We start from the raw sequence: 24,927 nt of genomic DNA, 5'->3' as shown, positions 1-24,927 counted from the left end.
TCAGGTCCATAAGTATGTGCACAGTGTCACAATTTTTGTAATTTTGCCTCTGTACACCACCACAATGGATTTGAAAATGAAGCAATCAAGATGCGGTTGAAGTGTAGACCTTCTTTCAAGTTTAACAAATATATTACATTAACTGCTTAGGAATTACAGAGTTCCTCCATTTTCACAGTCTCAAAAGTAATTGGACAATTGACTGATAAGCAGTTTCATGGCCAGGTGTGGCCTGTTTCCTCGTTATTTCATGACAAATTAAGGAGATAAAAGGTCTGGAATGGAATGTATTTGGTAGCTGTTCATGGGAACTTTCTATCAACAAATTTGGTACATTCTTAAAAAGAAGGAATGCACTGGCAAACTCAGCAACACCAAAAGGCCTGGAATGCCACAGAAAACAACTAAAGTGGATGATCTTTCCTTGTTGAAGGAAAAACCTCTTGATAACATCTAGCCAAATTAAGAACACTCTGCAGGAGGTAGACTTATCATTGTAAAAATCTACAATCAAGAGACGCCTTCATGAATGTAAATACAGACGGTTTACCTCAAGATGCAAACCACTGGTAACCACTAGTAGATTTAGCTAAAAAACCTCTAAAAAATATCCTGACCAGTTCTAATGCAAGATTAACTTGTACCAGAATGATGGGTAGAGAAGAATATGGAGAAGGAAAGGACGGGCTCATGAGCCAAAGCATACCACATCATCTGTCAAACATGGTGGAGGAAGTGTTAAGGCAAGGGCATGTATAGCTGCTAATGGAACTGAGTCGCTGGAGTTTATTGATGATGTGACAGCTGATAGAAATAGTAGAATTAATTCTGTGGTGTATAGAGCTATACTTTCTGCTCAGATTCAGTCAAATGCTGCAAAACTGATTACCGATAACTGATAACTGAAAACTGATACCGCTTCACAGTACAGATGGATAATGACCCAAAATATACAATGAAAGCAACCCAGGAGCTTCTAAGGCAAATACTTTAAATATTCTAAAAGTCCGATGACCTCAACCCAATTGAGCATGCTTTTCATATACTGAAGATAAAACTAAAGGCAGAAAGACGTGGGATGTCCGTGGGTTCCAGACTTCAGGCAGTCATTGACTGCAAAGTATTTGAATTAGTAGTGGTAGAAGTATTAAAAATAATGCTAATATTTTTTATTATGTTTGTTTGTTGAATTACTTTTGAGCCTGTGAAAATGGAGGGACTATGAGGGAAAATGATTGTAATTCCTAAATGGTTAATGCAATATTTTTGTTAAAATCCTTGAATTAAAGCTGAAGGTCTATATTTCAACCACAATCATTTTAAATCCATTGTGGTGGTGTACAGAGGCAAATAATAAAAAAAAAAGAGTCACTATATATGCAGAATTGTTGGAATAAAGATGGCACAAGACAGAGAAAGAAAGAGGAGCAAGAAAGAGTTTCATACTCTTTGAAGACCATAATTCCATCCACCTTCCTCTCCTCCTGATGAGAATCTTCTTCGTGGAATACGTAAAGCTGTATGAGAGAGAGTAGATGTTAAATAAAAAATTATTGGATGAAAGATGCAAGCAGCTCAAACAGAATTGCTTGTAGGTGACTCACTGAAACAGACTGTGCTTATACTATGAGTTAAAACAAGCTACTGTCTATAACAATACCCAGGATTCAAATTTGGGTTGATTTCAAAGCAAGCGAACCATAAAAACTCAATCTGCAAAAAACAGTATAAACAGTATAATCTCTTTACATTATAAAAGTCTGCATCCTCTGAACTTTGTACACTGCTGACAAAAATCAAAGTGAGCCATTATTTATCTTATCTTATCTTATTATCTTTGGCATTTGATACTGCAACTACTATTCATATTTGCCAGCTTGTTCACATTTAAGGTCAATTCCAACACTAATCGCATTTCCGTAGATTTTGTAGACACAGATGTGTCCAATACACACACAACCGATATGTTTCCATTTTAAACAGTGTTTCAAGCATCATTGACTCCATTCTGCAACATTTTTTATTTCATGCTTTCTCTATATTTTAATACGTGTGAATGTAAGTGAAGCATATACTCCAAATAAATTCATTCAATAAACTTTATTTAAAATTATAATCTACAACAATGTTATGATTCTGCAATGTGTAGTATAGTGTTGTATGGCTCATGGGAAACTAGACATAGAAACATAGAAAAAGACACTTATACATATTATTTACCATTCCACCGTCTCATATCATGTTTTCCTTAATCTATGTAGTAATTACAGATGATCCAACTGTTTTATTGACAGTGGATTTTAGGACATTAATGCTAAAAATTAAGCATGCTTGTATGATATATGGAATGTGTGAGGTGTGCATTAGCCAGAGGGTTGCTATTTTCACTTATGTAACACATACGTGGTGTTTACACAATATATCTGGTATGATTTTGAGTTTTCATGGAAGTGACTGTAATAAAAAACATACACAATTCAAATTCATGCCAACCCAATGTTTGATTTTCAGCTTAGTATAGCAGCAAATGCTAGGTAAGCACATCATTAGTTACCTACATTTAGGGGAACCAGGGCTTTGAAAGTAATTTGATTGGGTGTGCTGGTAGTGCTCGGGTGAGTAGGTTGTTGAGAATCTGGATGAGTGAAGGATATCTTCGCTGGTCTTGCTCTTTGTGGCTGCATTGTGATTGTCTGCACAGAGGGAGGAGAGAACAAAAATTCATCAGGATAAACTGTTCCATAAATATAACATGTCATTCTTGAACCACACAGGTAAAACTACACAAAAACAGATGGAGAAGAAAAAGCACACTATGGTCAGTACAAAAGACATTATTCACTGCTAAGTGAAGAATGGCTCCAACTCCAATAGCTCAAATGACGCAGCTCTCTTAAAGATAAATTAATACATTTAGCTAAATTGACCATTGTTCATGCTGCGCTGCTCTGCTAAAATATCCCAGCATATGGTGATAATGCTAGAAAAATTAACTGAATTGCTTTTTAATCATTACTCCAAGACTAATTACAATTCTTTTTATTCCCATTAGTATGAAGCATCCAATTAACAGACAACAGCAAATTACACAAAAGAAAACATAGGCATAAGTAGGACAAAAGGAGAAAAGGTAGAAGGATGGACAGGCATAACATAATGACAGAGACAAGTACAGACAGGTATAGGATTTTTGATGCTGAAGGGTAAATTATACTTACAGGGTAAATGGTTGATTGAGGAAAGTACATCAGATGTGTGGAGGGAATATTTAATTTATTTATGTGATAAGAAATAAAAAGAAAAACAGAAAAAAAAGAATTATTCGCAACCTATGAGAAACAGGTAAAAGTTAAGTTTGGTACCCACATGAAGAAGAACGAAACAGGAGTAAAACAGTATAGATGCCTGGCGTTGTATGCATATACAGTAGCATACAGTAAACATGCTAATGGTGGAGATCTTTCTTTTACATCCATCTGTCCCTGTCTCTGTCATCTGCCCTCCGTGTGGGTAACAAACACTTCTGAATGAGGAATTCATTACAGGCTTGTGATAAATAAATGTGTTTCTATAACAGTGCGTCCCCTCAATAGCATTCATACTTTTATAACACAACAACAGTCTACATATGTATGCTGGAGTGTGTAACTGTGTTTGGTCAGCTAGCTAATGCCTGATCCAAAATATAAAATATTCTAACCAATGTTGAAAATGTGAAAGAACCCTGATATTATAACTTTTTCTTCTCTTCTTTTTGTTCTAGATCATCCTTCAGTGAATCTATAAGATTTGCCCAGAATTAAACACCAGATTTGAGATTATGCTTACAAATCAGTCCTGACTCTCAGTCAGAACCTGGAATCTTGCAGAATTTCCCATGAACAAAAGTGACTTCAGACCAACGCAAACAAGGTGGATGACAGTTCAACTCAGATCTCATTGGTTAATGGTCTTTCATGCATAACTTCAATATTTTTTTCTATTTTCACAAGAGAAAATAGAATTATGCCGGTTCATATTAAAGTTCAATATTACAAATATACTATTTACACCTTTCATACTGCTTTTTATATATATATATATATATATATATATATATATATATATATATATATATATATATATATATGTATATATATATATATATATATATATATATATATATATATATATATGTATATGTATGTGTGTGTGTGTATATATATATATATATATATATATATATATATATATATATATATATATATATATATATATATATATATAATGATATGAAAATTTATTTAACAGAAAATCACACAATAGACTGCAAAAATAAAAATGATATGAAATCTGTAAATATTTATTTGTAATACTGAATATTGACTGAAAATGCAAATAAATGTACTGTACATTTCCCATCATTACCAAATAATTAACAATAATTACTGAATGGCCTTTTGATTGAAATCAAAAGAAGGATTATCCTCTGGGTATAAGCTAACTGCATGTATATGTATGCTCACACCAGTTAATGTGTTATCTTAGAGACAAATATAGGCTTGAGTGGATCAGCAGAACATGTCTATGCAATAGGACTCATATTACCAACACAGAAAAGGTTCTCAGTGCTATCTTCACTACAAAACCATGCAATAGAGCACTGCAGGGAGGATATGAGCCTTGTGAGGCTCTTTACGTCAGGTATAATCTCTATTTTATGCTCAAGATATGGTCATTAAATACGTGTGCTGGATAAGCAATGAGAAAAATTTGTTTCTCCTGATGGGGGTATGACCATGAATTACACATTATATTTGTAGAAAGTTTCACTGTTTTTCCTGGGAGCCTGATTTCAATTATTTCATATTGTTGTCTAAGAAATTCTGTGAGGAAAATGTTAAATCTAAAACAATTATCTATTATTTACACTGTTGACACCTAGTCACTTCAAGTGTCTCGTATACGGTTTATATCCCATTGAGATTTTAACCACATGCATTAATACCTCTAGTGCAACTGAAGTCCAACTGCATTATAACACACAATACGGTGGTGCCTGAAAGTTCGTGAACCTTTTAGCACTTTCGATATATGTGCATGAATATGATTTTCACACTGATTTTCAAGTCCTAAAAGTAGACAAAAAGAACCCAATGAAACAAATGAGACAGAGATATAATACTTGGTAATTTATTTATTAAGGAAAATGAGCCAATATTACATATCGGTGAGTGGCAAAAGTATTTGAATCTCTAGGATTAACAGTTTAATTTGAAGGTGAAATTAGAGTCAAGTCAATGAATGGGATGACAATCAGGTGTGAGTGAGTGCCCTATTTTATTTAAAGAACAGGGACCTATCAAAGTCTGATCTTCACAACACGTTTGTGGATCTGTATCATCTCACAAACAAAGGAGATTTCTGAGGACCTTATAAAAAGAGTTGTTGATGCTAATCAGGCTGCAAAAGGTTATAAAACCATCTCTAAGGAGTTTGGACTCCACCAATCCACAGTCAGATGAATTGTGTATAAATGGAGGAAATTCAAGACCAATATTGGGCCAGGACAACTTGCCATCATTGAGGGAACAATGAATTCTGAAATATACAAGCGAATTCTAAAAGACAATGTTAGGACATCTGTGTCATGGCCCCACGGACAATTCCACCTTTAGCCATAGAGGGCATCCTAACCGTAATTGCAGAACTTTTTCTTCTGTTGTCTCCCTCCATTTCCTGTCTAATCATACCCAAGTGTTTATTTTCCCTGCTGGATTAGTGCTGTTTCAGCCCGCTATCTTTGGGATGGGAAGTTTTTTTTTTTGTGTGCTGTGCCATATTTTGTGTGCAGGTCCGAACTCCCTCCCAGAGTTTCCAGCCTGCCTACTCCCGCCTCACAGGATGACATTACTAAATGGCGACCATATTTAAAGATGAAAAGTAGTGAGAATGATGTGATTTGTTGTTAGGTGAGTGGTTGGTTTGTGTTGCTTGCCCTTGTGGCTATCAAATTCTGTATTCTGACTGCTGTTCTGGTTTTGACTCTTGCCTGTTTTTTTTTAACATTGAATTTGGTTGTCCCTGCATCTGTTTATGTGTATGCTCTTCACCACTGTATATATTTTGCACTTGGTTCACCGGCAGTAGGGGTGTGGCTGCCATTTCTTTTGGGAGAGGGTCTTTTTGTCTCTGTTTTTGGCTTAGGTCATTAGGGAAGTGTTTGTATTTTCTTTGTTATTTTCCTTTTAGGTAAGCTTGGCCCACCCTGAAGTTATTTCTGATGTTTGGTTCTTTGTATGTATAGTTGTATGTATATAATTGTGTGTTACAATATACCACAACTTTTGAACAACCCTGTTTCTGGTGTTATTCCTGGCTCCTTCATTTTAAAAGGTCAGTTCCATTGAATCCTGAGCTGGTTACTCTGTACAGCCTAACCTAGACTGGGCTGTAACAGATTTGGGGGCTCATCTGGGATTTATTCTTTATTTATGTGTTTTGTGTGCTGAGTCAGGTTGTGGTTGGTGTATTGTGCCATTTGTAAGGATGGCATTTGATTATGTTTACGTTGTGTCCTTTGTTAGAGGACTTTGATAGGTGTAGGAAGGATGATCTGCTCCTTATTGGAGACTTTTTTCATGTGGCACTTCCCTGTATGGCTTGCAAAAAGGTGGTTAAAGTGGTGTTGTATGAGGCACAAGTGGCTCAACAGGTTCTACCTGAGCTCGAAGCACTTCCGGGTGTCGCCACATAGCTTACCCAGCTTCTTCTAGTTACTGGCAGGGCGGAGGCCGTGACTGAGCCGGAAGATAAGGTTGTTGCAGGTCGTAAACAGCCTGAAGCTGGCAACTAGTGCTAAAAGAGCTCGAGTTGGAGATTAAGTGGCAAGAGTACCAGACGCAGTTACTGTGAGTTCGGGAGCATTAGCTGGATGCTGAATGGAGAAGGCTCGACCTGGCAGCTCAGCAGCGGAAGCTGCTGGTGCTGCTGCCACGGAAGCTTAACTCCCCGACAGCAACTTCCCCGTATTCCGTTGACGCAGAGCACTCCAGCCCGCAGCCGACTCCAGCGCCGTCCTCATCGGTGAGTCCACCTAACTTTGATGTTAGCCGACACATTGGGCTAGTGCCTGTATTTAGAGAAGATGAAGTAGATGCTTATTTTGCTGTGTTCGAGAGAAAAGCCATGACATTAAGTTGGCCAAAAAGTTTGTGGACATTGTTATTGCAGTGTAAGCTATCTGGTAAAGCACAAGAAGCATGTTCCACCCTCACCTTAGAACAGAATTTGGAGTACGATGCTGTTAAGGCTACGGTTCTCCGAGCATATGAGCGTGTGCCAGAAGCTTACCGGCAAAAATTTTAGGAACACTGTTAAATCCGTGCACCAAACCTATGTGGAATTTGCCCGTGAGAAACCATGCTATGTGATAAATGGTGTTCAGTTAGTGGTGTAAGGAATTTTGATCAGTTTGGGAACTGATATTGTTAGAGGAATTTGTCATGTTTGCCAGAATCACTGGTGGTGCATTTGCACGGGCAGAGAATTAATACTATCCAAAGCTGCTATTTTCATGGATGAGTTTGTTTTGACTCAAAGTTGTGTTCAGTCCTTCTCTGTCTTGGAAAGATGCGTCAGCACGTTCATCGAAGCCTGTAGGTAAAACCCGTACCTTTTTTCTAAACCCTCAGCTGTGTCTCATGACCTTTTTTTTTTTTTTTTTTTTTTTTTTTTTTTCCTTATTTATTGTCATGAACCAGGTCACATCATCGCAAATTGAGGTTAAAAAGGTTCATGCAGAGGTTAAAAAGGTTCATGCAGCTGCGGCTTCACAAAACGTGTCTGAAAGCGTTTGTCAAATTGAGCCGCAATTTGAACCTTCCGTATATTCAGGATATGTGTCCTTGGGTCCTAACAAGGTAAAGCCTGTGCGTGTGCTGAGAGACACTGGGGCTGCTCAGTCGTTCGTGCTGGAAAAGGTGCTACGCTTCTCTGAAGCTTCTTACGTAGGCAGTGACTTGTTAATCCAAGGCGTTGAACTGGCTGTAATTTGTGTGCCCCTGCACACGATATATTTGGAAACCAAGGTTTTCTCAGGCCTGGTGAAGGTGGTTGTTCGTCCGGCTTTGCCCGTCAGTGGAGTTTCAGTCATTCTAGGGAATTATATAGCTGGTAATAAAGTCTTTTCCTTACATGAAGTAGTTTCAGAACCTGTGAGTGCAAATTTTCAGCCTGGTGACCAGCACTCCTGTGTTCCCTGTTTGTGTGTTACCATGGGTCTAACAAAAGAACTTGGATAAATATGAGTTTGAAAAAGGAGTTGTCTCCTATTTGGGTAAACGGGTAGGACAAGGGGTGGTTACACCGCTCACTGCCAAAATTGATGCGATCTGCATGTTCCCTGCTCCTACAACGAGGCGTGACCTGCGTCGCTTTTTAGGTATGGCCTACTACCGGTGTTTCTGTAGGAATTTCTCTGATGTGGTTCTACCTTTGACTAACCTGTTGTGTAAAAACGTGGTGTTCAAATGGTCCCAGAATGTCAGGCTGCCTTTGAGTCTATTAAACTCCTTCTGACTAGCTCTCTAGTTTTGTCTGCTCTGGAGCTGAGCAGACAATTTAAGTTAGAAGTTGATGCCAGTAGCATGGGTTCAGGAGCGGTGCTTCTACAAGATGATGATCAGGGGATAGAACACGTAGTTTGTTATTTCTCTAAGAAGTTCTTAAAACATCAGCTTAACTATAGCACCATTGAGAAGGAAGCTCTTGCCTTGCTACTAGCCATCCAACATTTTGAGGTTTATCTTGGTGATCGTGCCAAACCCATACACGTCTTTACTGACTAAAACCCCCTACTCTTTTTACACCATATGTGTAATACCAATCAAAGGCTCATGCGATGGTCTCTTATTGTGCAAGGGTTTAATTTAGTGAGTGCCCATAAGAAGGGTGCCCAAAATGTGATTGCTGATACACTGTCACGAGCTTGATGTTATTCAGGGGTTGTTGTGTCTTTGGGGTGTTTTTTTTTTTTTTTTTTTTTTTTTTTTGTGAACCCTTTGGGGGGGGGGGTTACAGCCCGCTATCTTAGGGATGGGAAGTTTTCTTTTGTTGTGTTTTTTTGTGTGTGTGCTGTGCCATATTTTGTGTGCAGGTCCGAACTCCCTCCCAGAGTTTCCAGCCTGCCCTAGCCTGCCTTGCTCCTGCCTCCCAGGATGACCTCACTAAATGGCCACCATATTTAAAGAGGAAGAGGAGTGAGAATGGTGTGGGATGTTAGGAGATTGTTTGGTTTGTGTTGCTTTCCCTTATGGCTATCAAATTCTGACTGCTGTTCTGGTTTAGACTCTTGCCTGGGTGTTTTTGACATTGAGTTTGGTTGTCCCTGCATCTGTTTGTGTATACTCTTCACCACTGTATATATTTTGCACTCGGTTCACCGGCGGAAGGGGTGTGGCTGCAATTTGGGAGAGGGTCTTTTTGTCTCTGTTTTTGGTTTAGGTAGTTGCAGAAGTGTTTGTATTTTCTTTATTTGGCCTTTTAGGTAAGCTAGCCACCTAACAACAAAAGAATCCTTTTGTTTATTATTTTGGCCTTGGCCCACCCTGAAGTTATGTCTGGTGTTTGGTTCTTTGTATAGTTGTATGTATATAATTGTGCGTTACAATATACCATAACTTTTGAACAACCTTGTTTGTGGTGTTATTCCTGGCTCCTTCATTTTAAAAGGTCAATTCCATTGAATCGTGAGCTGGTTACACTGTGCGGCCTAACCTAGACTGGGCTGTAACAGTGCTCTATTTAAATTGCTTGTTTTTCCTCCTCAGTTACTGGGGCATTAATGCAAGTCAGGTTATTTTGTGCTTGGTTCTCTTCTTGATTTTGTTGAGTCACTGTATTTTGATGTAGGTTTTTTGTTTGTTTTTGCCCCCCCCCCCCCCCTTTTTCTTAGAGTTTATTTTCTAATTAAGTTACAAATAATGCTGGTTCCTTGTGTTTGCTTCCTTGAGCCTGTTCCCTGTGTCTGTCTTTTTTCAATAAAAGTTCTGCATTTTGCATCTGCCTCCATGGACCCCTCTGTCCATGATCTGAATATCAAGAGAAAGTGGGACATGCAGCAAGACAATGACCCTAAGCACACAAGTCATTCTATCAAAGAATGGTTAAAGAAGAATAAAGTTAATGTCCTGACCTTAATCCAATAGAAAAATGTTGTGGAAGTAATTCAAGCATGCAATTCGTGTGAGTAAACCCACCACCATCCCAGAGTTGAAGCTGTTCTGACTGAGGAATGGGCTAAAATTCTTCCAAGCTGATGTGCAGGACTGATCAAGAGTTACTGGAAACATCTGGGTCACACCAGATTCTGAAAGCAAAGGTTCACATACCTTTTGCCACTCACAAATATGTAATATTGGATAATTTCCCTCAATAAGTAAATGAGCAAGTATAATATTTTTCTCCCAATTATTTAATTGGATTCTCTTTATCTAGTTTTAGGAGTCTGATGATGTCTTGGGTCATATTTATACAGATGATTATTATTATTATTATTATTATTTTTTTTATCTATCTCAATCACAATTCTAAAGGTGTCACAAACTTCCAAGCACCACTGTAAGCAAAGCAGTTAGTAACATTTGACTACCAGCGTTCTTTTATTTTATCTAAACGATGGCTGCTGCATCATAAAGCATGATTCATGTGGCATAATGGCACCATGAATCATGCTTTATGATGCAGCAGCCATCTTTTTATTTTTATATAAATAAATAAATAAATAAATAAATAAAAGACCAGTGTGATTAGTCAGAAGGTGTTGATCTTTTTTTTTTTTTTATAGCCACATGCTTAAAAGATACTGTTATATAATACTGCTCTGTCTAATTGATTACTCTATAAAGTCTCGGGCTGGTTAACTTCAATGTCTATGACATGGTCTCAATCTTTAAAAGAAGTGATTGGCCTCTGAGACCAACATCTAGCTAAAATGTGCCTCTGACCTCCTGAAGTGGTTTGATTTTTTTTCTACTGGATTTAAATCTGTTTTACATGTTCCATGAGTGCATATCCATCTAGATTGTTTCATGGATAATTCCTATCTGGATATAATCCTGCTACTCACTATGTATGTCCAGTTATAATTTGGGTCTTTAATGTAAATAAAATGTCACAAGCCTGTACTGACTATGTACAATCACACAAGCTCACTCTGGGAAATTCTACTATACAAACTCCACACACACAAGGATACATACCGACAGGTGACTAATTAAAGGAAAATTAAAGCATCTTGGTAAAGTGTTAGGGCACCAAAACATGGCAGAACATCTTCAGTGGCACAGGTTCTAGAAGTTTCTGTAGCTGTATTGGAGAGAGATGAACACCATTCTTCCAAAAGATTCCTCAGTTGGTATTTTGATGGTGGGGGAGAGTGCTGTCTAACACATTCCATAATCTCCCCTAGGTGTTCAACTGGGGTGAGTGCAAAGGCCACAGCACATGATTTACATAATTTTTATATCCATTAAACCATTTAGTGGGCCCTCATGCCCTGTGGATGGGGCAGAATCATCCAGAAAATGACCACTTGCATCAGGACCGGGTAAGGTTAATCAGACAGAATAACTTTGTGTTAATTTGCAGTGACCTTCCTACTAAGGAGATAAGTGGACAAAAACTTTGGCAAAAAACAAAATGCTGACCACAGCATAATAGAGCCATCATTCATACCTTTTAATTGGTCACCCATCTGTATACACTCTGCAGTTTCATGCAATTAAGAGGGAACAATGCATTGTTACTGCTAGTCAAAGAACATAGGGTCACATATATGAAACTTTAAGAAGACCTTAATAAATGTCACTGAGAGAAAAAGGATGTGACCTTTATAATGGACAAAATATTTCCATAGCTTACGTTATATTAAATAAGCCACTTATATTGCACTTTGCTGGAAACAAAATAGCTTGTCCACAAAGCTTCTCAACAATGTGCCCTCTAAATTGCACTAAAGTTGTAGGCAACTTTCACCTAACTACCAAACCACATGTAGTCTATGGCAATTATATGTTAGTACTGTTTTGCTGGTGGCCTTATTTCTTTTTAATTCAAAGTGCAGCTACTTGGTCTGGGGTTAAAAAATCTTTTGTTGTATTCTCATAAATACAACGAAACTCTCCATAATCCCTGACATAACCCAAATAATTCTAAAGCTTACTCTCCTACTGATTGCACCTTTCAAGTCCTTATGGTCAGTTGCCATAGAGATTTGGTGGTCAGTTGCAATTTTCAGTACAATCAGTTCAAATCGATCTAATTTTCAATGTATGTTAAAGGAGAAAACCTAAACTATGTAGTGCTCTGGCTATCTCTGCTTCAGACTCAAAAAGATACAGTACACATCTACAACACTGCTGTACAGCACTTTATTACTTTGTTAGGCTGCACCCTGGTGTTAAACTAAAAGAATATCTAACATTAATCCAGCACAAATTTCTTAAGTGGCAAACAGCCAAGACAGAGGAACAGGGTGGGCTGAGAACACTACCATGTCTCTTATAGATGGGAGGCTTCCGGTAGATGTTAGGATCTCCTGTTGCTGAGAAGAAAAAGAGAAGTGAGAGTTGAAACATGGAGGAGAGACTGATGATTAAAGGGAAAAGAAATAGGATTTAAGATTGTCTGCATTTCCTCTGCATATTCTGTGTTTTCAGAAAGAACTTGTGTGTTGAGGACAATATAAACATGAGCTAGAGCTGAAAAAAGAGCCATCATCAGTGGATGCTAGTAGCATTCTGGCATGGCATTCTCAGCATGATGAATTGAAAGGTAAAAAGCAGCAAATGATGTTAAAGCCACTGTCAACTTATTTTCATAAGCAAAACTGCATGTACACTATGCTCTAACTCAAAACTTGTGTGAAAACAAATGTATTGCGAAAGCTCAGCTTTGTCATTACTACATACTTTTCTAACACTTGAACTTAGCAGAAGTAAGTTTTAATTATAATTAAAAATCATAGATAATCATAATCATAAATCATGGAAATAACTATTAAATGGCAGGTCTTTAGTATTACAAATATTTTATTTTTTACATTTAAACTGTGTTGCCAGGGGCTTTAAAAGCAATGGTGTGTCTTTGTGGCATACCTGGCACATGGAAATGCTTCGGCGCTTGATTTGTAGTGGGTGTGCTGGACCTGGCCTCCAGCTGTGGGTAATAGGGTGAGCTCCTGCCACTTTCAGTGCCTGTGCCAAATCCCCAGCCAATGAGAGTGACAGAGGCAGGGCATGAATGAAAAAAAAATCACCCCACTCTCTCAGTCATACACACTCTATCACAGCACAGGGCTGGCAATCTCTGCTCACAAATTTGCCTGGGATAGTATGGTATGCATTTCAGTAAAGGCAGGAAAGCTGTACTGTGCCAAATATAGCATGATAAAACACCAAACAAAAAACCCAGAAAAGCAACAAGCAATGGAATGTTTATTACTTGTTTTCAAGCCATCCACTTATAATCCACTTACTGCTGATCTTGATCACATTTCAAGTTTTAATAATTCCAGGAGAAATAATTAACATGCTTATCCTGTTTGCTGCCAAATACAGTTCATGCACAATTCCTTCAAGATGCAAGCTTGTATACTGTATATCACTAGTACACATGCACATTCTGCAGTGACTCACCATATCGGTAGTAGTGCTGTGGAGAGTGGGGCAGCACAGGGGACATGCTCTGCCTGCTGTAGGTAGGAGAATCAATATAACCAGGACTGGAGGACCTACGCTGCCGCAGATCCACACTGTCATACATGTCCTGCCCAAACAAGAACTGTTCTTAGAGAAAGCAAGGTGTGCTGATTACTCCTTTTCAATATGGAGCATATTTAAGCTTATTTTATATCAGTGAACTGGCCAACATAAGATAATTTTAGGCAAGGTTTATTACCTGAGAATAAGGGGAGAGTGTGCCCAACGACTGTGGAGGTCAGGAGAAAGACAGAGAGACATACAGACAATAAGATAAAGTTACATGATAAGCTTAATGTGATTGTGTCAGGCTGCTTTTCTTTTTAGATGTGGGTTTTTTTGTGTTTAAATACGTAGCCAATACTTACATTTACATCCCATCATCATTAACTAACATGGTTGTTTCCTGCAGTCTCAATTTCCCATTCACATCAGAAACTTTGGTGGTGAGAACAAAACAATCTCCAGTAAATAGAAGGAGCATGTCTCATTCATCACCAGCCTGAAAGTAGTAAAGGCTACTGAAAGGCATTGTCTTTAATGTACTGAATGAACAGCACATTATTAAAATGCTTCTGCTGCAGATGCATGGCTGTCAAGAACAGATGCTATGTGTCCACACTCACAAAATCTTAAATATGAATTATTGAGACAATGAGCCCTTTTGGAAAGTGCTGACAACAAATTCTATAGTAGCAGCAGGACTGAGGATAACACTAAAAGTTGTAGGGATGCATTGATAATAGTACTTCTATCAGCAAATACTGATTACAATACTAATTCAATTTTTCCCCCTTAGAGCTTCTCTCTTATACAGTCATGGCTATTCCCACACTCCAGTTTGGTCTCCCCTATCAGATGACAGCAAACAACCAGGGAGGGTGAAGGCTATCACATGCTTCCTCTGAGACGCATGAAGCCAGCCGACCACGTCTTTTCAAATTGATGCTCATGCAACATCGGGGGCGGCATAACACACTCGGAGGACCAATTTCCATATGCATGAGCTCACAGACACCCATGATTGGCTAGTGTTGCAGTGATTGATATGGGAGAAAGAGTATGCCTCCCCTACCTCCCTGACAGTATGGCCAATTTTGCTCTCTTGGACTCCTGGCCACAGATGGCTGTGGCAATATCAGGATTCGAATACTAATTGAACATTTTCAATACAAACTAATATAAAAAATTATGGCTTATACTGGTTTGATCCTACTCTACTGTATGATCAAACATTATCCATTCTAAATTCAAGAAAAGTGGAATATAAAAAATTTGCAATGACAGAAGTGTTATCTCGATGCATGCCTAAGAACATCACATACTTTAAAAAAACATTTCTCTACAGACAGATATGGTTACTTGGTTTCTACAGATAGAGTATGCGTGAAAAGAACACATGCATTCATCAACTTTGCCTATTTGGTAATCAGCAAGCATTGAACAGACATACAGATGAGACACAGGCACATTGGGAACACAGGGCCAGGCTCCGTTAAGCTACACTACTTTAGGTTAGTTGGGCTACACCTACAAGTGGCATGCTGGAGCCTAACACAGCATGGATCTAAAGTGGAGCTAGGGCAGTACCTCGCCGAAGCTGAGGCGCTCTAGCCTGTCGTCCGAGTAGAACCTGTAATATGGCTCATAGGATAAGAATTCAGGCCTCTGCAGATCGTAAATGGCCTTAACCTTAGGCAGTGCGGCCAGATCTTTGTACTCTAGGATCTCATTCTCCACTCTGGCCTGAGGAAAGGGACACACGATAGACATACACAAGCACATACACACACTCACACATCAAAATGCAATGAGAACAACACAAACGCTAATGTCAAAAACAACATTGTGCTTCATTGTAGTAGTGAGTCTGAAAGTTCTATAAGCTCTCACTCCTCATGAGGCTGCCAATGTTTGTTTTTCACCACATAGAAAAGAAAACACACCAAATTCAAACCTCGGTTGTGTTCAGCAGACATACAGTAAAATCCCTAGTGTTGAATTAACACCCAGAGTGTTTATTTGAGTCCAATGGACTTATATAAACACTTTAGGGTGTGAATTCAACACTGTGGGTATTAAATCAACACTGGTGATTTTGCTGTGCACAATCCAAAAAGTTTGAACATATGCCAGAAATACAGCTGGCATAAGTGATAAGGTGATAAGGCTTATCCATCACATAAAGGTGGGAACAGTTTTTCATTTAATTTGTTTCCCTTCATCTAGAGCATGTTGAGCTGACAATTCTTCAAAAATATTTTCATGTTATATTATGACTGAACCTCCAGTTCTGGTCACAACATCCCATACAAATACAGCAGTAAAATGTATTTTCGTATATATTATAAGCATTATCTTGTAAATTATGTAACATATAAATTACAAGTAAATTGTAAATAATTGTCATTATGAATTGCTTGTAATAAAAATATTCAGATGTTGGCAAATCTTCTTGACTATATGTATGGTAGTGTCTCTGGTATAAGAGAATGTTACTCAGACTAAATGCAAATTTGCATAATACAAATTTGCATATTTATCATATTTATAATGACCAAACATTTTTAAAACATCTTTATTTTACTTTGATACTTTCAGGCCAAAATGACCTAAGCACACTTTCTATCATATAAATAAAAAAGAGCCAAGCACATAACATTTTATTATTTTTAACATTACTATGTTATCATGTTTCATAAGATGTAAATCTTTCTATTATACTAAAATTCCTAAATGAACATGAAAATTCCTACATGGGACAAACTGCAATTCTATACTTACACAGATGACTCGGCTGGGTGAACTGATGCTGGACTCTGGGGGTGAGATGGATGTCTCTGACAAGCGCCGCACTCTGAGCTTCCTTGCCGCTCGAGCTGCCTGCTTACATGCAGGATGCCAAACCTCAGAACCTGAGAGGGACAGATCACATCCTGACATAAACACTCCTATTTAGGATAAAGTATAGTAGTGCTAAATCATGATTTAGATGTATGCATGTGTTCCTATGTTTCTTGCTAACTAATTTAATATCAATACTTGAGTGCTGCTTTGTGGCATTGCTGTCAATCATTAATCTTTATGCAGAACATCTCAACCAATTTAAGATTGTTTTAGCATATTTATGTTTTTGCACAGTTTGCCCAGGCCCCACCTTTTCTATTTTATGCATATCAATAATGCTGAAGGCTGATGTTCGCTGATTTGACTCCTAAACACTATCACCTCAAAGCATGTTGACTAAGGTGTTACACATTAATTCTGCTGCCTCATAATCTCAGGGTGGCTGAGTGAGTTTTAGTATGTAACAGACTACTCAACATGCCACACATATACAGTATCTCACAAGAGTGAGTACACCCCTCACATTTTTGTAAATATTTGACTATATATTTTCATATGACAACACTGAAGAAATGACACTTTGCTACAATGTAAAGTAGTGAGTGTACAGCTTCTGTAACAGTGTAAATTTGCTGTCCCCTCAAAATAACTCAACACACAGCCATTAATGTCTAAACCGCTGGCATCAAAACTGAGTACACTCCTAAGTGAAAATGTCCAAATTGGGCCCAATTAGCCATTTTCCCTCCCCGGTGTCATGTGACTTGTTAGTGTTACAAGGTCTCAGGTGTGAATGGGGAGCAAGTGTGTTAAATTTGGTGTCATCACTCTCACACTCCCTCATACTGGTCACTGGTGAGGAGTACAAAGACAAGTGTTTCTTGCCTACAGTCAAGCATGGTGGTGGGAGTGTCATGGTCTGGGGCTGCATGAGTGCTGCCGGCACTGGGGAGCTACAGTTCATTCAGGGAACCATGAATGCCAACATGTACTGTGACATACTGAAGCAGTGCATGATCAGTATGCAGTGTTCCATCATAATAACGACCCCAAACACACCTTCAAGACGACCACTGCCTTGCTAAAGAAGCTGAGGGTGAAGGTGATGGACTGGCCAAGCATGTCTCCAGACCTAAACCCTATTGAGCATCTGTGAGGAATCCTCAAATGGAAGGTGGAGGGGTACAAGGTCTCTAACATCCACCAGCTCCGTGATGTCGTCATGGAGGAGTGGAAGAGGACTCCAGTGGCAACCTGTGAAGCTCTGGTGAACTCCATGCCCAAGAGGGTTAAGGGAGTGCTGGAAAATAATAGTGGCCACACAAAATATTGACACTTTGGGCCCAATTTGGACATTTTCACTTAGGGGTGTACTCACTTTTGTTGCAAATTTACACTGTTACACAAGCTGTACACTCACTACTTTACATTGTAGCAAAGTGTCATTTCTTCAGTGTTGTCACATGAAAAGATATAATCAAATATTTACAAAAATGTGAGGGGTGTACTCACTTTTGTGAGATACTGTATATACACATGCAGTGTGGGGAATTCTAATGCTTATATTAGAGCAGAGTTGAATGCTTGAATCTGATTAGTCAGAAGGTGTGCATGGATTACATATAACAGTGCAGGTAGTTCTGACTGTAACATGAAAAACAGTTTAATATTAATGTGCTCGTTCTAATATGTTATTGTTTCTATAGTAACAGCTCATACACAGGCATTATACGGTGGATGCTCAACATAATTTAAGACTAACAATAAACAGATTTCTTAAATTTTTTTGTTTAACAAAGTAAAACCTGTAATCACTGATGTGGTGATGTTTTTGTTAGAAATATATTTAACATTTATGGATAGAATCTTGGTTGTAAGTGCTTTATAAAAGACTGTGATGTTAATCAGTACAGGAAAGTCTTCAGGACAGGAGTTTATGCTCTGGTTTGTCTGTAAAATTACAATTTTTTTCAGAGACAGAGAGAGAGAAAGTGAGAGACGAGGAGCAAGGCTGGTGAGGGAATGACTGTTTATCACGGCTATAGTACAAGTGAGAACAGGAACAACATTAAATCGATAAAACTATAAACCGTTAAAATGTGCAACATTTCATACATTAATAAATTAATGGTAGGATCAATAATATAAATCTAAATTATCAGCACCATGGGCAGCAAAAGAAGCTTTGTGACATGTTTCTGGAGTCCGATGAACAGTGTATGAGGAGTTAGAAAACGTAAACTTTCAATAAAAGAACATATTTATTTTAAAAATAATTTATTTATTTATTTTTTTTAAAAATAAAACTAGCTACTACTTAAAAATTTTGTGCTGTATGTGGTGCTGTTCTGAAACTGCTCAGGTAGCATCTCGGCATGATGGTTATCATGCAGGAAAGCGTTCAAGGGTTATAAGCCTAAAAGGCTGCTTTTGCCATCTACTGACCAGTAGAGGGCAGTGTGCCAAAACTCTGCAGGTAACCTCAGAGCCTAATATTGATTACACATACAAAGTTTCGTCACAATACCTCAAAGTGTTGCAGAGATACAGCCAATAAAGTTCAACTTTGTACGTTCTTCAGATTTGTTGAAATGCCATTCGAAAACGGTATGGTTTATCAAAATTCTATGAATAATTTTTTGTTGTGAATGCATTTAGATGATGCAGGCCAATTTTAATGCAAATCAAGCAAACGATCTAAGAGGAATTAGAAAAAGTAGATTTTCAAAACAGTTAAAAATAGCGGACAGGAATTTTGCTCGACCATGCCATGAACCACAGAATCTATCAATACTAGTCTCGTGACAGTACACAAAGGGAGTCAATAGCGATTATCATTTTTTAAAATAGCATTATAATTTTTTCCTGTGCCTAAACTTTTTATGTCCCTTCAGAGCCTTGTGCCTCGAATTCGTTAAATTCCAAAATTTTATGGTTTATTTAAATTCTGTGTATAGGTTTTTGTCGTGACTGTCTCTAGATGATGCAGGCCAATTTTCGTGCAAATCGGAAAACGGCCTAGGACGAGTTCGAAAAAAATAGAAGGTTTTTCAGAAAATTCAAAATGTCTGAAAAATTTTCATGATGGAAAATGACAGCATAGGGTGCAATCAAATCGTCGAATATTTTGCTTGTAGGACGCATGGTTCAAAAGTTATTAACATAAAAGTGAGTGCAACTTTGGACAGTTGATGGCACTAGAGCAGAGATGCCCAAACTAGGACCCGCGGGCCAAAGTTGGCCCGTGGTGACTTTTGATTTGGCCCGCCATGCCATATCTGAGAAGGGGGGGGTCATTGACACTGATCTTCATTTCTAATTTAACATAACATTTTTTTTTTTGAGCTACAATAAATGTCAATTGAAATTAAATGTTGAGAATATAAGTGAATTTGACTTTTATTTAATTTCAAGGCCTACGTGCTTTGCGACAGGTAATAATGGAGAGATCCAGGCAGTGGCACACAGATAAGAGGAAATTTAAAAAGGTTTGGCAAGACGATTTTTTATTTACTGAAATCAATTCAAAGGCAGTGTGTCTAGTTTGCAAGCAGTCAGTTGCTGTTTTGAAAGAGTACAATATCCGCCATCATTATGAAACAAAACATTCTTCAGCTTTCTTAAAGTACAGCGGCGAGGTGTGAAAACAGAAGGCTAACAAGCTGCTTGCTAAACTTTGATCTGAGCAGAGTGCGCTGCTACGTCCTTCATCAGCTCAAGAAAGTGGCACACAGGCCAGCTATCAGATTTCTGCACTAATTGCTAAAAGTGGAAGAGCCTTCGCTACTGGAGAGTTCCTCAAAGAATGCCTTGCAGTGGCTGCAGAAGCAGTGTGCCCTTCTCAGATACGCATGTTCTCGCAAATCAGCTTGTCAAGGAATACTGTTACCCGACGCATAGAGGACATGGCCCAAGACATCCGCGAGCAGATCAAGGCAAATGCAACTGCCTTTTCAATAGCTTGCGACGAGAGCACCGATATACAGTATCTCACAAAAGTGTACACATTTTTGTAAATATTTGATTATATCTTTTCATGTGACAACACTGAAGAAATGACACTTTGCTACAATGTAAAGTAGTAAGTGTACAGCTTGTGTAACAGTGTAAATTTGCTGTCCCCTCAAAATAACTCAACACACAGCCATTAATGTCTAAACCGCTGGCAACAAAACTGAGTACACCCCTAAGTGAAAATGTCCAAATTGGGCCCAAAGTGTCAATATTTTGTGTGGCCACTATTATTTTCCAGCACTGCCATAACCCTCTTGGGCATGGAGTTCACCAGAGCTTCACAGGTTGCCACTGGAGTCCTCTTCCACTCCTCCATGACGACATCACGGAGCTGGTGGATGTTAGAGACCTTGTGCTCCTCCACCTTCCATTTGAGGATGCCCCACAGATGCTCAATAGGGTTTAGGTCTGGAGACATGCTTGGCCAGTCCATCACCTTCACCATCAGCTTCTTTAGCAAAGCAGTGGTCGTCTTGGAGGTGTGTTTGGGGTCGTTATCATGTTGGAATACTGCCCTGCGGCCCAGTCTCCGAAGGGAGGGGATCATGCTCTGCTTCATGTTGGCATTCATGGTTCCCTCAATGAACTGTAGCTCCCCAGTGCCGGCAGCACTCATGCAGCCCTAGGCCATGACACTCCCACCACCATGCTTGACTGTAGGCAAGACACACTTGTCTTTGTATTCCTCACCTGGTTTCCACCACACACGCTTGACACCATCTGAACCAAATATGTTTATCTTGTTCTCATCAGAAACAGGACATGGTTCCAGTAATCCATGTCCTTAGTCTGCTTGTCTTCACCAAACTGTTTGTGGGCTTTCTTGTGCATCATCTTTAAAAGAGGCTTCCTTCTGAGACGACAGCTATGCAGACCAATTTGATGCAGTGTGCAACGTATGGTCTGAGAACTGACAGGCTGACCCCCCACCCCTTCAACCTCTGCAACAATGCTGGCAGCACTCATACGCCTATTTCCCAAACACAACCTCTGGATATGATGCTGAGCACATGCACTCAACTTCTTTGGTCGACCATGGCAAGGCCTGTTCTGAGTGGAACCTGTCCTGTTAAACGGCTGTATGGTCTTGGCCACTGTGCTGCAGCTCAGTTTCAGGGTCTGGGCAATCTTCTTATAGCCTAGGCCATCTTTATGTAGAGCAACAATTCTTTTTTTCAGATCCTCAGAGAGTTCTTTGCCATGAGGTGCCATGTTGAACTTCTAGTGACCAGTATGAGGGAGCGTGAGAGCGATGACACCAAATTTAACACACCTGCTCCCCATTCACACCTGAGACCTTGTAACACTAACAAGTCACATGACACCGGGGAGGGAAAATGTCTAATTGGGCCCAATTTGGACATTTTCACTTAGGGGTGTACTCACTTTTGTTGCCAGCGGTTTAGACATTAATGGCTGTGTGTTGAGTTATTTTGAGGGGACAGCAAATTTACACTGTTACACAAGCTGTACACTCACTACTTTACAGTGTAGCAAAGTGTCATTTCTTCAGTGTTGTCACATGAAAATATATAATCAAATATTTACAAAAATGTGAGGGGTGTACTCACTCTTGTGAGATACTGTATCTGATTCCGCACAGCTATTGGTATTTCTGCGTGGAGTAAATGAAAATTTTGAAGTGACTCAAGAGCTGACTCGCATTGAGAGTCTTTCTGGCAATACTAAAGGAAAGTGTTAAAAAATAATTAATTAAAGTGGGAGAATATGGCTGGTATTACAACTGATGGAGCCCCGGCGATGGTAGGGAGGAAATCTGGCCTTGCAACGTTGGTGTCTCAGAAAGTGAGTGAATGTGGGGGGAAATTAGTAAAGTACCACTGTATTTTACATCATTTACATTATTTATTCTATTTGCCTCCCTCTGTTTTTACATGCCTGCTTTTCTCTTCTTTCACTCCCTGTCTCACACTGTTCCTCTCTTCTTCAAATGTGTCTCAGCAAACAGCTACCCAAAGATGTGCAAACAGGCACAAGTGATGCTGTCTCTGTTTGGCAGTACCTACCTATGTGAGCAGACTTTCAGTCTGATGAACTTGAACAAGTGTAAACTGAGAAGCAAATTAACTGACTCTCACCTACATAATATCCTGACTTTGTCAGTAAGTCAGCTGCAGCCCAATTTGGAAAAACTTTTGAAAAATAAGGACCAGCCTCATGTCTCTCATTAGAGGTCACTGATATTGAAGGAATATGGTTGTATTGCTTATAGCTTGAATAGTTCTATTAGGCATTGAACATGTTGTACTATAAATGGGATTGTTTCTATGTTTTCATTATACTATAAGTTTCAGTGAACTATAAACTCCGAAAATAAAACTGCATTAGTTAAGCAGATTACAGACTAACGTTTCCTATTTATTTAATTATTTGTAAATATTATTAAATCATAAATGAGGAGAACCATGGCAACTTTCATTTTAATATAATACAGTTTGGTATAATGCAACGTTAACTTTTGGCCCACGGCCCTCAATTAAGTTTGATTTTTGACCCTTCATAGGAAAAAGTTTGGGCACCTCTGCATTAGAGGGATTGAGTTAGAGACTTCAGATTTGCTGTATTAACAGATCAGACTGTAATCTATCTGTGTGCCAAATTTAGTAACCTTCCCGCAAGCGGTCCTATGGGCTGCCACAGACTTCCAGAGCAGAAGAAGAAGAAGAAGAAGAAGAAGAAGAAAACTAATGAAAACAACAGGGGTTTTTGCCCCTGCAGGGCAGGACCCCTAATTACGTAGGGGCCAGGAGGAAATCCATAGAGCCGTCTAAATTAGTGAACACATCCTCCATAGCTGCTTTTTTGACTGTAGTGTAAGAGAAGAACTATCTACTGTATGCCCTCTGATGACATTTTTCTGAAGGTTTCCACACTGATCTGGGGGTAGTGGTGGCTTACTGGTTAAGGCTCTAGGTTACTGATCAGAAGGTCGGGGGTTCAAGCACCAGCACTAACAAGCTGCCACTGTTGGGCCCTTGAGCAAGGCCCTTAACTCTCTCTGCTCCAGGGGCGCTGTTTCATGGCTGACCCTGTGCTCTGACTCCCTGACTTCCTGACATGCTGGGGTATGCAAAGAAAATTTTTTCACTGTGCTGTAATGTATATGTGATCAATAAAGACTTATTAATCTTGCCTGCTAACTTTAATTAGTTTAATCTCTTTGGCTGTTTCCTCACCTGTCAGGTACATCTCCTCTCCTTCTGTAAACATCAACTGACACCGGGCACAGCGAGCACAAGTAGGGTGATAGTGCTTTCCTCCAGCCTAGAGAGAGGAAGAGAAAGGTAAACATTATAATAATAACACCCATTCCTTTACTTTTTAAACCTGTAATAATTTTAAGTGCTATAATGATTGCAATATACTTTGGCATAATGCACTGACTATATTTCAGGATCTGTCTGTCATAGACCCCCCTTTTGATCACAGTTCCCATAGTGACGAATGTGATGTGCTCATGTTTGATTTTACACGAATGTTTTCAGTCGTTCTATGTTACCCCTTGATTACTTTGTCTATGTATTTACCCTGCTGTTAGTGTGTAGCAAAGTCTTATACTGCAATTTACTGTTATTAAGTCCAAGAATTGTATTCCAAGTTCTGCATCACAACATAATTCCTAGTTTTGACCCTTGCATGTATCCCTTAGTTTTGAATCTGGATTATTGAATATGGCTACGATTATGACATCATCAACACAGTGGCTCTTAGCAAACTTCTTGATCATTGACAGGCATAAGTAATTGATGGAATACTTCTAAGCCTAATGATATTGATAATGAGCTCAGTGAGTGCAACGAGGAAGCATCTCCACTCACAAGCTTGTTCTCACTGTTTATAAATTTATAAGCAATAAGAACAAGCTTGTGATTGGAGATGCTTCCTCATAACCAGTTCCTTTAAACAGGGTGAAGAAACTGTATATATTTTATTTGAACATTCACTTTACAATTGTAAAGTGAATGTTCAAATAATATATATATATATATATATATATATATATATATACACACACACACATATATATATACATATATTTATATATATATATATATATATATATATATATATATATATATATATATATATAGTTTCTTTACGCTGTTATGTTCAAATAAAATATATATATAGTTTCTTCACCCTGTTTAAAGGAAGTGGTTACATTATAAACATAGTATAGTCCTATTACTGTCACGATTCCCCCTTGAAGAAGCGTGCTCTAAGCGCGAATGCGCGAGCACCTGCTTTTCCGTTGTTGACTGTAATGACACCTGGACACGTGTGTTTTGTTTATGTTTCTGTCATG

At 38.7% G+C, this 24,927-nt stretch overlaps 1 protein-coding gene across 10 annotated transcripts in view; it reads right to left on the bottom strand.

Moving 5' to 3' along the window:
* Positions 1-24,927, bottom strand: part of ablim3 (actin binding LIM protein family, member 3) — a 112,415-nt gene that overhangs the window by 7,366 nt on the left and 80,122 nt on the right. For 5 of the 10 annotated variants that reach the window (XR_008396868.1, XR_008396869.1, XR_008396874.1 and 2 more), the window contains 10 exons: positions 23,798-23,885; positions 16,524-16,654; positions 15,330-15,485; positions 13,939-13,968; positions 13,677-13,806; positions 13,137-13,235; positions 12,533-12,583; positions 11,716-11,745; positions 2,559-2,678; positions 1,447-1,517 (listed from right to left, as the gene is read on the bottom strand). Coding sequence is in view for 1 of the 10 variants with exons in the window: in XM_017475110.3 (XP_017330599.1) it covers positions 1,447-1,517; positions 2,559-2,693; positions 12,533-12,583; positions 13,137-13,235; positions 13,677-13,806; positions 13,939-13,968; positions 15,330-15,485; positions 16,524-16,654; positions 23,798-23,885 (891 nt within the window). In the remaining 9 variants the exon portion in view is untranslated. Of the gene's footprint in view, positions 1-1,446; positions 1,518-2,558; positions 2,694-11,715; positions 11,746-12,532; positions 12,584-13,136; positions 13,236-13,676; positions 13,807-13,938; positions 13,969-15,329; positions 15,486-16,523; positions 16,655-23,797; positions 23,886-24,927 lie in introns of all 10 variants that reach the window. The other 5 variants (XR_008396870.1, XR_008396875.1, XR_008396871.1 and 2 more) reach the window with 5 other exon arrangements.

The sequence above is a fragment of the Ictalurus punctatus genome, chromosome 8 (assembly GCF_001660625.3).
Source record: "Ictalurus punctatus breed USDA103 chromosome 8, Coco_2.0, whole genome shotgun sequence".
Taxonomy (NCBI): domain Eukaryota; kingdom Metazoa; phylum Chordata; class Actinopteri; order Siluriformes; family Ictaluridae; genus Ictalurus; species Ictalurus punctatus.
Note: the sequence above shows the minus strand (reverse complement) of the source record. Positions and strands in the feature narration are given on the sequence as shown.